Source organism: Arvicanthis niloticus, chromosome 3 (assembly GCF_011762505.2).
Source record: "Arvicanthis niloticus isolate mArvNil1 chromosome 3, mArvNil1.pat.X, whole genome shotgun sequence".
In the NCBI taxonomy this organism is placed as follows: Eukaryota; Metazoa; Chordata; class Mammalia; order Rodentia; family Muridae; genus Arvicanthis; species Arvicanthis niloticus.
Window position 1 is genome coordinate 1,046,564 of NC_047660.1, and position 15,497 is coordinate 1,062,060.

At 37.9% G+C, this 15,497-nt stretch overlaps 1 protein-coding gene across 4 annotated transcripts in view; it reads left to right on the plus strand.

Annotated features, from left to right (window-relative positions):
• Nalcn (sodium leak channel, non-selective) overlaps positions 1-15,497 on the plus strand; it is a 276,023-nt gene that overhangs the window by 74,705 nt on the left and 185,821 nt on the right. For all 4 annotated transcript variants that reach the window (XM_076930524.1, XM_076930522.1, XM_034498721.2 and 1 more), the window contains exons 8-9: positions 11,473-11,615; positions 11,746-11,850. In XM_076930524.1, the coding sequence (XP_076786639.1) occupies positions 11,473-11,615; positions 11,746-11,850 (248 nt within the window). The remainder of the gene's footprint in view (positions 1-11,472; positions 11,616-11,745; positions 11,851-15,497) is intronic.

The window sequence follows — 15,497 nt, forward strand, 5'->3', positions numbered from 1 at the left end:
CTTCTTGGTTGTTGCTACTGTATCCCCAGACATTCTAAGGGATAAAAACTAAATAAGAATTAGTTTTCAGTTTTATGTTGTTTTGACTCATCTAATAGATTGGTGAAAGGATAATCTTGCTGTTTTAGGTTTTAAATCTGGAGAGTTGGTGAAAATTCAGAGGATAACTGAAACTCTTCTCATATTGTCTTGTTAGGAATCTTTGCACCACAGAAAGAATGGAGGGCAGATAAATATTCTCCCAGCAGGAACGCAAAATAACTTTTGGACCCTGGTCTAAAAGCACAGAGAGGAATTTCCCCTCCCTCCTTTTGCCTCTCCTTGCCCTAGTCTATCTACTTTTAAAAGCAGAATTTTACTTTCCCAAAATGTACCAGACAGGAATTTGTTCAAATTCCTCAAAACCAAGCCAGGAAACTCAGAAGTTTCAGGCATTTGTGGCAGAGTGAGAAGAGCCTGTCTGTGAAAGCAAGCATGAGTCACTGCAACATGGCTGCAGGCTTGCTCTCCTGGGCCAACTCAGCTTCCTTAAGCCACAGTTGCTTTGTTTTAAAACAAAAGACCAGTGAGAGTAGATTTTCAAAATATTGATACAAAATCAAGGCCTAGAAAGGACCTGCATTTTATATGATTGGTATATGTCAGAACATTCCAGGGAGCTCAGATTCACTGCCAAAAAAAAATATCCTGGCTTGATATGATTGAATGGAGCCCAGACTACCACTGGTCTTCTATCCAAAGGTATAAGTTAGTTAATTGTTTTCTGTGACTCAAGACAAAACCTGAGGCAATTCTCTGACTGTGAAGTTCCAGGCAAGCATTGCCCCAAACAAGCTCTTCTCTAGAAATTTTAGATGCTATATGAGAGACCTTTCCCACAATATGCACAGCAAAGAAAAAGCATCCCCATGACCCTTTAAACCTTACTAATTCATGCTGGGTATTTGATCTGTGTCTATACAGCAGTAACAAATGCATTGAAGTTTAAGAGAATTAGAAGATGCACTTGCCACATTAGGAACTTATTGCTAAATATTCATCAGTGTTAGAAGGCTGGAAATGAACACAGTGACAAAACAATAGTTTCGCACAAACATTTGGGTCCATTTCCTTAGTTAGATCTGGAAGTTGAGGTGCTCTCTTTGCTAATTTCATTGAATGATAAAAATCACTCCCTGAAATGATAGTTAAGTCCAACAAAAAGAGATACTTATTATGATGTACAGGCAGAAAAGGTCTAATGAGCCTGGATAACAAATTCATTTCAGGGAGTGATTTTTATTATTTTTCTGTTGAGCTCTTGAGCAGTAGTAGAGTTCATGTCAGCCACTCTGCAAATACCTGATGGCTCTTTGGGGTCCTCAGGTGAACACTTGCTAAGAAGGTAGCACTGCTGGCCAGATTATCTCTGGTGTGTTACAATAGTCTTGCTAACATGCCTAATGAGATTATAGAAAGGCACTTCATTCTAAGAATAAGTGGCAAGACCACAGTTGCCCAGAGCTCTTTGGCTCAGAATTTATTTGCTGTAATATAATAGGCACTTGAAGCAAATTCCTGGAATGAGTTAAGTTCGCATTCTCTTTCACTCCTGTTTCACCTAACTCATTGCTTTATATATAGTGTTCTCAAATACTCTGTTAGAAGATCTATCAGAAACACAGATAAATGTTGAGGTACATGGAGCAAAAGTTATTTGTGGAGAGAAACAACAAATAGATTGCTAATGTTCTTCTTGGGTAAACCAGCAGAATCTTAGCACAGTTGAGCCTTGGTGCAAGTAGAGCCTTTTTTTAATTCCTATGCTATTGGTATTCTTAGCATTGTGGCCAGGCAATGGGTAAGGAGAGGGCCATGCCCTTACACACTTTAACTTAAAGCTCTCATTTTAATCAAAGGTGTTCTAGTTTTTGAATTTGCAATGAAATTCTCACATTGTAACTCTCAAGTCCTGGCTTCTTCTTTGTTTGTTTGTTTCTTTGACCAGTTCCTAATAAACCTTTCAAAAATTTGTGGCAAATCTACAATACTAAAAGTAACTGTGCTTCTGGCACCGTCTGTTCTCCTTGCCCTTTGAGAAAACATAAGAGCTTCTAATTAATAGTGATTTAGTGTTATGTGGTAGCCAGAAAATGTCATGATTGCTGAGGAGAATCTAAGAGAACTCAAGGCCAGTGTTGGTTGGTCCAGCATCATATGGGTATGAAATCATGGACACTTGAAGTGTTAGAGAAGGGAACAGAACATGAGTTGTGGTAAATGTGGGCTCATTAAGTCAAAAAATATATCTCCAAAAGCCCCTTTGATCTGAAAGCACTGCTCCTCAAAAGCAAACAGAGGGGTGCCTAGAAGGATTACTCTGAACCCCTAGGAAGCCTTCAGTCTACCTGGAAAGTACCCAGGCACAGAAAGCTGAAAGTATTTACATTGGCATATGCCTTTGACATCTTTGGAATGGTTATAATTTAATACCCATACTTCTTTGCCAACATCAGCATCCAGCCATGTCAACACTTCTTTTCCATGTGTGAATGAAACCACTAAAGATCTCACTTCTCCTTTATACAGGTATTTTCTACTCATAATGGGAAAATTTCATCAGTTTCTATGTCTAAAGGTATATATTCCAAGTAACAAATGTTATTACCTATAAGATTTTAACTTAGAAAATATATATAAAGATAAATATTCATTTTCCTATATACTCTCTGATTTTACTTCAAAATTTTAGTACTGCAGAATCAGAGGTTTCAGATTTATTAATTTCAACAGTGAGACACAGTTGTGTTATCATCTAAAAACTAAGTTTAGCTCAGAAACATTAGACTTATAATTGTATTTTGTTCATAGTGTACATATGTGCACCACATAAGTGCAGGTACACACAAAGCCCTAAAGAATATGTTGGACTCCTAGAACTGGAGTTATAGAATGTTGTAACCCACCATGCACACAGTGCTACTGGGATGCAGAGACAGGTAGACTCCGGAGGTTACTGACAAGCTAGCCTAGCCAATCAATAAGCACTAAATTCAGGGTTAAAGAGTAAGGTGGAGAACAGAGCAATGTAGAAAAATTTCCAGTTTCAGTATATGGAATACATACCATTGCAGAGATGCCTGAACCTCCATATAAACATAAATACATGCATGCATATATCATCCCAACAATGATAAACACACACACACACACACACACACACCTACAAATGTTGAAGTGAGGGAACAGTTTGATAGGAGAAAAACAGTATGATAGAAAGTAACTCATACCATGACCATGGTCTGAAATAATATTTAAAACTGTATCTGAATCTAAATAAGCAAATTGATACCACACACAGGCAGATAACTCAAGGGTGGGACACTGAAAGGTCACCGCACTGAAAAAAATAAATTCAAGTATAGATTTTATCACCAACAAGTAGCCGTGAGTTCCAAGTTATAATAAGGTTAAAGTGGAATTAAGAAGGCAGCAACTTTCCTTCACATCTGCTTGTGGTCGAGTTTTGAAGAGAGCAGAATGTCCCTGTGCTGAGGGGGTGAGAATAATATTTGCATTCATGCTTCCAGGAACATGCGTTTACAGTTAGTCTGTTCTGTGTTTGCTCATGAAAATATCAGTGCCTCATACTGAGTCAAAGACAAAACCACAATTATTATAATTGTGCTGTATAAATTTTCTGCCACTTACTTTATTCAAATGATATAAATTTTCTTTTTAATTTTTAATTGAGTTCTCTCTTCCCCGCTCAATGTTGGTGATTAAATTCAGGTCCATGTGCATACTTTACAAGCATTCTCTTACTGAACTATGTCTTAACCAAAATAAGTGAACAGACATTATTAAAGTGCAAGAGTTGGGTTGGCGTGATAGCTTAGTTAGGAAAGTTGCTTGCCAACAAGAATGATGAACTAAGTTTAACCCCAAGACCCATGTTGTGAGAGAAAATACCTCCTCAGGATTTTCCTCTGACTACCACTTCTATGCACACACACACACACACACACACACACACACACACACACACACACTAAATGAAATGTAATTTTTTTAAATGTAGAAATTTTAAAATTATTTTCTCCTAATGTTGGTTTTTTTTTTTTTTTTAAGTAAAAAATCAAATTTTAGGTTGGCATTTTTCTGGAATCTAGTGGGTGAGAGATCAAGGATGGTATACTGTACTTACTACACAAAGCCTGGACAGGCCTGCTCAAGGGCATCATCCTTTCCCAGTGCTTCTAACACCATAGCTAAAGAGCCCTGCTTTAGAGACCCAACACAATGAGCTCTCGGCCTTACTTTCATAGGTTTGTTATTTTCCATTGACTCTTCATAGAATTAAATCTAAGTCCAAACTTACAGTAGAACTTACCTTGTGTTGAGCTTTGGTGATCTCCCCTTCAAATTACTCAATAGAGTGGTTTGGTTTGGTTTAGTTTGGTTTGGTTTGGTTTGGTTTCTATTGATTCTTTAGTTTAATGAATAACTTGCTCTATAGAACCATTCTAGTGTTTATCAATAGAAAATAGTGGGTGAATGGAATAAGCCTTATGTGTACATGTAAATGTATCAAAGGGAATGAAAGCCAGACAAAGCCTGACTCATCCTGTCTTGAACAGGACAAAGATGTTCAAAGGTCTGGCGCCTCACCTGTACTTTGTTATCTGACCACATTTTCAGATTTATTTTGTCCTTGCAGGTGCAGATGAGAAAATAAAGCATGTTTTTGAGGACCAGAACTGAGATTATTTATGGTTCTGGGGTTTTTTTGTTATTGTTGGGTTTTTTTTTGTCTATGGTTTTCCAGCAGTTTATGGAGGTATTGATACATGCATGTGCAGAAGGAAGGCAATATGAAATGGTTGTTTCTCATTTCCAGCTAAGTGGTGCTTGCTGTAACCCAAAATTTCAAGATTCAAAGTAAATCATCTTATCTATGAAAATGGTAAGAGCTGGAGGACAAAGCAAACATAAACAATTAGAAGCAGTTGAGAAAGGGCTAAAAGAAATAGATACTCGAATGACAGGAATGTTAACATCTTGCTCTCCAGCTTAGCCTATCTACCCTATGAAGAAGAAATTCTCCTCAGAGATGAAAAGGGAAACACAGTCAGGTCAATTTCAAGGAATGTAAATTAGAAGGGTTAAAAAAAATCAAAGAGAAAAACAAGTAACTCCAGTAACATGACCTGGTGGATGAAGGCTGAGTCATTGGCCATGCTGTAGGAGCTGATTCCTCAGATGCCCATAGCTTAGTCACCAAGCTGGTTTCTGCTGATTTCTGTCTGCTCAAAGACTGGCTGCAGCAGAAAGTGGCATGCTTAGTATCGTTGGAGGAGTTAATAATTTTATGTGAGCATCTAAATACTGAGAAGCTGACACATATGCTCTAAAAATAAGATTTCTTGGCTCATTTATGAAATCTGAGTGTGAAGGTAAAGGTAATCATGCAGACCAGGACCCTGTATGTTTGCAACATTCTGTGCTATCTCAAGCATCTTCAACCCTGAATCCCCATATTCCCTTAGTAGCATGTTTTACCATCTTATTAGTCGATTTTCTATTTACAAAAAAATGTCTAAAGATAGGCATTTATAAATTAAGGAGGCTTATTTTCTTCCTAATTTTAGAAACTTAAAGGCCATCTTTATCTTCATCTGCTTGGGTTTGATGAGGGTGGCTTCTTCTGATTAGACTTGGTGAAGGTCCCTTTAGCAGCCACATAACATGGACAGAGCTCTTCTGAGAGGGAAAGGTCATGCGATGAGACAGAAAGCTGAAGAAATACAGGGGCCAGGATTGCTGTTTTTATGAAAACCCAGTATACTGAAAATGAACAGAGTTCCTTGAGACCTACTTTAATTCCTTCCAGAGGCCTCAAAGACCTAGTTACCTTGTATTGACCCTGGGACATCTTAAAGGTTCCTCCTCTTCTTTCCTAGTTACCTTGCATTGATCCTGGGACATCTTAAAGGTCCCTCTCTTCTTAATATAGTACAATCAGGATCCAGGTCCCAGCACACAAACCTTTAGAGTAGAAACAGTATTAAACCATGCTGTCCACTTTTATAACAAAACAGCGGATGCTTTGTGTTTGGATAGGGGTTAGTGGTGGCCATAGACATGTTCGTTGTTGTTGTTATTGTTTTTAACTAGTCATTACCACAATTTTGTTTGTATTATTTAAAAATGACTTAATTTGCTTTGCTTCTGTAACACATAACTAGGAAAAAACAAACAGGAATATTTTAAAAAACAAAGCAAAACAAACAAACAAACAAAAACCCACACAGTTTCTTACCCCTTTTTCTTGAAGAGAAGAATCAACCAACAGAAGTTTGGGGTAAGAAGATGGTTCAGTTAGTAGGACCACTTGCTATGAAAGCAAGAGGATCTGAGTTTAAATCCTCAGCACCCACAAAAAACTAGATGTGGGTCTAGAATGCCTATATCGCTAGTGTTTAATGGGCTGAGATTCCCCAGAATTTCTTTGCCAGTCAGCCTAGCCGAGTGGTGAGATTATGGCTCAGCTAAAATCCACACATCTCAAAAAATCCAGCAGAATGACAATAAAGGAAGAAACTAGGCATCTTCATCTGGACTGTGCTTGAGTGCACAGTGCTACCCAACACAGCACCACCCAAACATGCCATAACACACACACACACACACACACACACACACACACACACACACACAGTCTACTAACCCCAGAACAAGAACCTATGACAGACTAAATAATGGCTATACCAAAATCCAATTTAATGAATGAATGAGTTTTTATTGGGGTTACTAACAGGTGTATAGATGAAGTATTACTTTCAGGAGCACAGATCAAAAGTAGATATATCATCAAAAGCCCACCCAGTACAGGTGAGGGAAATTGTATCCTTAGATTTCTCTACACAACCTATAGGCAGCTTGGCAGGTCCAACATATCTGTAGATTCGTTTCTTGACATCAGAGATGGTCAAAGTCACCTTCTGCAGCAGTTGTTTTCTCCTTCTATAAAGCTGTTGGGGGCCTTCTAGAATCTTCCACATTCCAATTTTCCAGACATGTAAAGTTTTGTTTAGCTCCTAAGTCTCAAGAGTCTACTACTATCCTGGAGGGAATGTTTCAACTCAGAGGAACCTGCTGTTTTACACACACACACACACACACACACACACACACACACACACACATACAAATAGAAGACAGGAAAGCAACATGCACAAGCTTAAGATAATCAAAACAAGTGGGAATAGACCTATATTCAAGGTACAAAAAAACATGCTATACTCAATCCTAATGCAGAGACACCCTACAGAAAGTTCCATGGTCAGTATTTACCATCTACATGTAGATTTTTGCTCTCTATGATGAACTCAAAATCCCTGGAAGACATAAAAAAGAATGGATGGAATTAGAGATGATGAGCTGAACATAATTATTATAATTTTGTTTCTTACAAAACCTTAATTTGTGCCTGAAGGATTTGGAGTACCAGAGTGGTTTTGGAACATGATTATTCTTCACAATGCATTATATTCCCAGGTATTATCGTAGAATCATTATTCATTTAACAAAAATGTGGCTGTTTTAATAAGAAATTATACTTTTATAATGAAAGTTGACCAAAAATTAGAATGAAGCACATCCAAAGAAAAGTACTTTCTAAATATCAGTGTTTTTCCATGTTTCCTCTTAAAATGGAGCATGAGCTTTGGAAATTATATATGTAAGTACATAATTTCAATTATGTTTGAAAATCAGAGAATACACTCAGTAAACTGAAAGATCATTCCGTTTGCTTACAAATTATTTGTGAAATAATTACATTAAGTAATAAGTTATTTTTCTTTCAAAAAGCAAATACTGAGAAATGTTTTTATATCTCTTAAGATCTATGTGATCCAGGGGCTGGGGAGACAGTTCAGTCAGTAAAGTGCATAAGTCAAAAGCACAAGAGCCTGTGCTTGATCTCCAGCGCCCATGTGAAACGTCAAGCATAGTAGTGCTGGTAAGTAGAGAGAGGCAGATCTCTAGAGCACATTGGTCAGTCATCCTAGCCTACATGTGAGACCCAGACCAGTGAACGACTGCCTCAAAAAACAAACAAAACCCAAGATAACGGCTGCTAGGAACAACTCTCACGCTTGACCTCTAGCCCCTATGTGCATTTACATATGTGCAAACATACACACACATCTACATATGCATACATGCATATATACACACATACATGTACATACTCACAGACAATATGATCATTGTTTAATTTACTGACATTTCCCAGTACTTCTTAATGCCCAGAAGAGAAATGAATGAGTTTTAACATTAGGGTGGTCATACTAGTGAACTGATTGAATTTATATCACTTTGAGAGCTCTGGGGAATGTCACTTTCAGTTTCTTATAGGGGAGAGTAGTTGAGTCTCCAGGATAGCAAAAGTGGAGACTACTGAGAAGACAGAAGATAGTCAGACTGCAGGGCACAGAGTCCCGGTGCACAGATGTAGTCTCCTTGCCAGGGCCAGCTACCACTAGCCATGGACAACAAGATCACAAGGTTTACTTGTGTCATTCTTAAATTATGCTCAGCCCTTTGAAAATCTTTCTAGAGGTGCTTTTTCTTTCCCTGTACTTTGTAAAGCCTGGAGCAGATGGGTAAGGAGGAGTGTTTCACTCTCTTGCCTTTGACCCCACAACCTGCAGTGACAACCTCAAAGCCATCTGACCTGGTGCAGTTGAACATGATGCAGGGCCCAGGAACGGTTCTTTAAGCACTCACCATTGTCCTGCAGGGGCTTTTTGTGATATTTTTCAGCTTTCTGTTTTATCAACACACCTGCTTTGTGAGCTGCACTGTGGGTTATTACTGACTCCTGTTTCCCGTTTGCTGAGTTGGGAAGCGTGGAGTAAAAGCATCAAGATTACATGTTGCACACACCATTTGCCCTTAATTCCAAACAGTATCTTCCCTGTAGATATAATACAGACAAACTCAAGCAGGACAATCCCCATTTTACCAGATAATGTGCCATTGGTGAAGCTGTTAAACTGTAATAGTAGTTTATAATGGATTTCTGCGGCCCCTTTTCTGTTTCCCTTCAATAACTAGGGGGAAATAATGGACGTAAATTGTTTATATTAAAATTGTCCTTTGTATTACGTCTACATGGCAAAACTGCTGCACATGTTCAGCACATGAACTGGGGAAGCAGTTACCATTTTCTGCTGCTGTTTTGTTGCTTGTCTGAGCTGCTCAGGTCTCAGTGTTTGTGTGCATGAAAACTTCATTTTTGTACAAGTATAATATATCTTTGATATATTATAAACTTACCCATAGTCCTTCATAAAAGAAGAGACTGTTCAAATACAGATACCAACTGAAAATAATATGTTCTTACAGTCTAGTCTCAAACAAGAAAAAATAGGGCTTGGCATTAAAAACATAAGTTTCAAGTGTGACCTGATGAGTAGGTTCAATCTCTGGTCCTATCACGGATTATCAAAGTAAAGCCATGAGTCTTAAAATGGAGGTTTGTGTACCTCATTTCCATAATTGTATGTGGAGACTACAGACCCAGTCTCATAGAAGCATAAAAAAGAATAGCCTGGAAAGAGAGCTGGGGAGGAAAATATGTGTGCCACACACTGGGAGTAAATTCTGATGTTCATAGCAATACTGGAAAACAAGGGTGTTTGTGTGTGTGTGTGTGTGTGTGTGTGGTGTGTGTGTGATGATACATACATATATCTGCACACATGTGGAGATCAAAGGACAATTTTTGAGAGGCAGTTTTCTCCTTCTAGGTTATGTTGACACAAGTACTTTGTTGTTTCTCTCACTGAGCCATGTGTTTTGGGTTAGCTGATCCTTTAGCTTCTTGGTAATTCTGTCTGTACCTCCTATCTCACAATAAGAGTTCTGGTTTTACAGAGGCCCACCACTATGTCAACCATTTTTATACTGGTTCTTCTAGCACCAATATCAGCTAAGCCATACTCCCCAGCCAACAATTGCAACTAGATAAAAGAAAATTTATTTGACTCTTGATTAACCTCATTTTATTGTTGTATGTTATGAATGTGCATTAAAATGCTCTATAAACCCCATAAATATACAAGGCAGTTAAATATATTTTAAACATAAATCTAAAAAAAATGCACTTAATTATGGAGGTAGTACATGAAGCAAGTTACATTCTGTGCGAAGACTATTTTACATAAAGTGATTTTGTAGTGAAAAGTCACCAAATAGGGCTCTACTTACCTTATCTCTGATTTTCTTCCATCCATCTATGTCTTATTATCTGCATTTGCAGTGACTTTCCATCACACGTCTGTTCATTGGCTATGAATGCTTTTGTGTTCCTTCATGGTCACCCCTCTTCCTCCAAACACAGAACACAGATGTGATGAGACCCACCAGACTCTTTCCAGGCCTTCTTATAGTTTAGCCATTTAGATTCATGCATCTCATAACTGCATTGTTTCTTCTTATGAATATAATAGTCATGGTGGATATTGATTATATTCTATAATAATTTAAGTCCTTCATAGCGGTTGAACTTACTGAACTCGTCATATATGATTGTCAAGCATTACAGAAATTACCAGTTAATCCTCACAGGAAAATGAGGTGTGTACACAGAGGTCATTGAGTGAAAAGAAATGATGCTGTCAGTTAAGTATCTAGAAACTTGCTCCAGAAAGGCTGGGTTAATTCCATTTCTCCAAACTATCATTACAAACCCTTGAATACACCTTTTGATCTCAACCTGTCTTAATCTCTGTAAAGCATCTCCTTGTGTCGACAGAACAAAACATGTCTTTTTTTTTCCTGTTCAGTATCTCATGTTCTCTTAAGCCAGATATTCTATAGATAGCCAGGTATTTTAAACTTCATTGTTATTACCGGGGGCATGTTCAATGAGATGCTAGTTACTAATGCTGCAAGGTACTATGGGATAATTTACAGCCCTACACCTAAGCATCATGAATCATGAGGAGAGGTCCATCAAGTTAGTTACTGGAGCCTGAGGTAGTGAAATCCCCCAGTGAGAAAATGACTTCTCAGATTTACTCTATTCTGATTACAGGTACATCAGATATTTCTAATACCTACAAAGTACCAAGCTCTAAGTACTGAGCATCCATGACACACAATTTTCATAGTATATCTCCACCCATTTCAACATTTGTTTAATTTTCCGTGTACTAAATACCTTAAATATAAACTAATTTATATTATAAATAATAAAAAAAATGTTCTATCATTGGTGATACTAAAATCATCCTTGCTTAAAGTCAGACACAACTTTATCAGTATCCTAAGAACAGCAAAATACCACACATAATCTAAATCCCTTTTAGAGGAACTTCTGTTATAGAGACAATTAATGTGAATAACTATTGATTATCTGAGAAAGGCTTTCTTATTTTCAAAGCCAATGATGATCAATCTGTTTTCTTGTCTTGACAGGCACGAGTATATTCACAGTCTATGAGGCCTCATCTCAGGAAGGCTGGGTATTCCTCATGTACAGAGCAATCGACAGTTTCCCCCGCTGGCGTTCCTACTTCTACTTCATTACACTGATTTTCTTCCTTGCCTGGCTTGTCAAGGTACTAGAAACGCTGTGCTCAGAGCATGCATATTTTGGGATGTTCAGCAACTGTTTTATTTTGGTTTTATTGATCACTAGGTTTCTTCATCTCCAGTGTTTGGTAAATGTGGTTTGTCATTTCCTTTCAGAATGTGTTTATTGCTGTCATCATTGAAACATTTGCAGAAATAAGAGTACAATTTCAACAAATGTGGGGAACTCGGAGCAGCACAACTTCCACTGCCACCACACAGGTAGTGTTTCAGTGGGATGGTCACAATCCATTCAGCCTTGGGCACATGCCATTTTCATAGCAGTGACCTGCCCCAAGGAATGCTGCTGTAATGGGATGCTGCGATGTGGCACAGTAGGAGAATACTTTGAAAAAACAGGTGAAAAGGCTCGAAGCCAGAATAGTCGTCCCATACTCTTATTGAGATATGGTGAAAGTTATCTAGTTGCTTGACAGTACAATGGGTAGCTTCAATACAAAAATACTAAAATTGCCAACCATGCTTGTGGACCTATTACTGGATTCTGAGACCACAAGTCCTTCAAAGGCTTCCCAAGTAAATATAGCAATGGAAAGTTTTCATTTTTATGAGCCTTTATTAGTGCAACCTCAAGCCTATACAGCGGTCTTTATATAGAGGATTAGAAATGTCAGTGTTGAAAATGTATTTAATTCAGAACAAGCCAATCAAGATACAAGCGAATATAGAGAAAACTCCTCAGTCCTCACTGTGTGACTGTGGTTCTTGAAAAGTCATCATATAATTCAGTATGTTTTTTTTTTCTCCTAAGAATTTAGAGATGGCCAGAAATATGCAAAAACAACAGAACATTCAACTATATGAGGCATTCTGATATCCTGTTTATTTACTTATTTTTGTTTGCACATTTTGCTCCTTAGAAACAGGAAAGGCAGGAAAGGAAAAACGTATCTTCTAGTGTGAATAGGAGAGAAAAAGAAACACCTAGAATTAAAAATAAAACAATTTAATGATTTATAACAATTATTTTGAGATTAAACTATGAAAAAATAAGTCCATGCTTGCTTGTGTAGATCTATTAGTTTAAAGGTCTCTATAAAAAGATCAAAGTGAAAATTTTATTTAAAAAATATTTGCAATCCTATGTTCAAGTTTTATTAAACATAGAAGGCTGATATTTATGGCAGTGTAGACATCAAAATTACCCCTCTTTGTTACAAATGAAGTTATGTCAAAATGATTCAAATGTCCATGAAATCAAGAAATTAGTATGCTACATAGGTTATACCAATAGACACCACGTTGTGGATCTTTCAAGGAATCAACCAGGAAGCTCTTATTCTTTGTCTGGCCCTTGTTAGCTGACTGTGAGGTATAACAAAGTTTCAGGTCCTTCCTAAGGTGAAAGCCTTTTGGCAGGCTTGTTTTCTGAGACACCGAGATGTAAATGGAACATAAACCTGTGAATGCAGCTCTTATGTACATGCCGCGCTCCCAGAGGATGGCCTAAAATGTCCCTAAAACCGTATTTTGCTTATTAAGTAACTCTGACAGATAAAATCACAGCTGGAAAGGTAAAGAACCAAACCAGCTAGCAGTTATAATAGAAGACGAAATGTGAAATCTCTGAACAAAGTCATAGAAAATTATTTTGATGCAAAATTGCACTTAATGTAGAGGCATAAGTCGGGATTTCAAGAGGGAACGCGCCTAGATGTTCAGCAGAGGTAATCACACAGAGAACTGTGAAAAACCTTCATTAAGAAAAATGCGATGGCTGAGGACCCGGTTGCTAAGCAACCTAAGCTCCAGCAGGCTTCCTCTTGGTAAAACACCACTTAGGCAGCCTAGCAACTGGTCTCAGGCTCCGCCTACCCCTCACTCACCACTTGCAAGTCTCTGAAGCTTTTGTGTGTACAGAAGTGGAACAGAACGTTTGCCGTGACTATTTTATTTGTAAAATCTGAGTCTGGACATCTTTTTTTATTGGTTTAAAGCACTAAATCATAAATGTCTAATTCCGACAAAATAGGCTCCAAATTGATAAAATAATGTTGATTATTGTATGCTAAACAGATTTTCTGGACACGAAATAATTTCTTGCGTTTATCTATTATGTGGGAAATTCATGTTCAATGTGTTTTTCCTCACCAAAGAGCTAAAGAGGACTGGGAATATTGGACTTAGCAATGTCTCCAATTATGTGAACTTCCTATGAAAACCACATGGGTGGAAATGTACACATGTATACAAACACACACACATACACTGTACACATGTATACAAACACACACACACACACACACACACACACACACACACACACATCCTGATAATAGAGTAGACATTTAGACATAAGCAGTTCTCTAAGAATTGGTCCTGACATTTCAGATGCAAAACAGAATCCGTGGAAATTTTTTTCTTTCAAATATCAAAGCAATATTTTTATTTAAATCATCACTAACAAATGTCTCTGAGCACACACATAGAAACAAATTAAGGAAATATTTCTTGCAAAGCTTTTGTACAGGGCATGCTATGGTGTGCAACAGCAAAGTGAACACAAACTAGAACTGATCTTTTCAGATTCCTAAACATGGACCTGGCTGAGCTGTGCTGGAGCCGGTGACTCCATCTTGTGTAGTTCTTGGTGTGCATCACCTTGTCACAGACTCAGACATGGACTGGTGTATAGGTCAAAAGGTTCACATTCCTGTTACAAAATATACTTTGTATTTGTCCACAATTAGAATTTCTCATGTCACCATATTTAGAGGTGTGGCCCCAACACTGGATATTAGTATGTGCAGACATGAGCTAGGCAAACTTTAAACACAGCAGTTCTTTAATCCAGAACTCGACCTCCCTCTCTGAACAGTTTATTTTAGATACTTGCCATCTCTTCTCCCAGACTAAAGAATGTTAGAGATAAGCTGACTCCACATTGTCCAGAATAAAGATGGAAGACCCATCAAAGCCCAAGGACACTCTGTTGTACTATGCATACCTAAATTTTATAAATTTTACAATGGCATCCTGTTGGAGTTCTGACACATAAGCACTGTGCTGTGTGATGAGAACAGTATTCCCGACACTGTCATGTGTCTGTGACTGAGCACTCTTGCTGACAGATGCTATCTGAGTTATTATCCTCTGGCTAAGCCAGAAGATAGATGAGGGTAGAGTTAATGCAAGCACAACAGTGATTTTAAGTTGTTCCTTCTTCACTTTCCTGTCAACATCCTCAGAATTTGCTTAAATCACCCTCTGAAAGAATGTGTGACGCTCAGCAAGAAAAGTGTGTAAATGAAAGACACATGAGCAAAATTGGAAAGAATTGGTTCACCAAAAGAAAAAGAACACTATGCATAACCCAATGCTTAACTTGAAGGGAAAAAAAATCGCTCAGTGTCCCCAATGCTGACAATTTCCACATGAATAGATATCACTCAGATGTGTGAGAAGGCAGTTAACAGACACAGCTAGAGAAAGGGTGTCCCAGAATGGTGCAGGAGAGAGGTCCTTCCATGGAGAAGCCTTAGGGACAGCATGAAGCATTCACCACAGGAACCTGGGAACAAACATTAAGCTTTGTGAGACTGACTCAGTATATGTATTCTTTTGCTGACTTTTTTTCCCAATTTGTTGGATATAAGGTCTCACTCCATAGTCCAGGCAGGCTTCAACATGTGACAATCATCCTGCTTCAGCCTCCTGAGTGCTGGTACCACACACATGTGCTACCTTTCATAGACTAAATATATGATGATATATTTTAATGAAATCCTACTAGGTGTCCACTCTCCTGATCTTAATTGTAAAAATCATCTATTTTTTAAAATACTTAATTTAAAAAGAAGCAGGATGATTTCAAAATAAATTAAAGTTTTTCTCCATTGTGTGTGTGT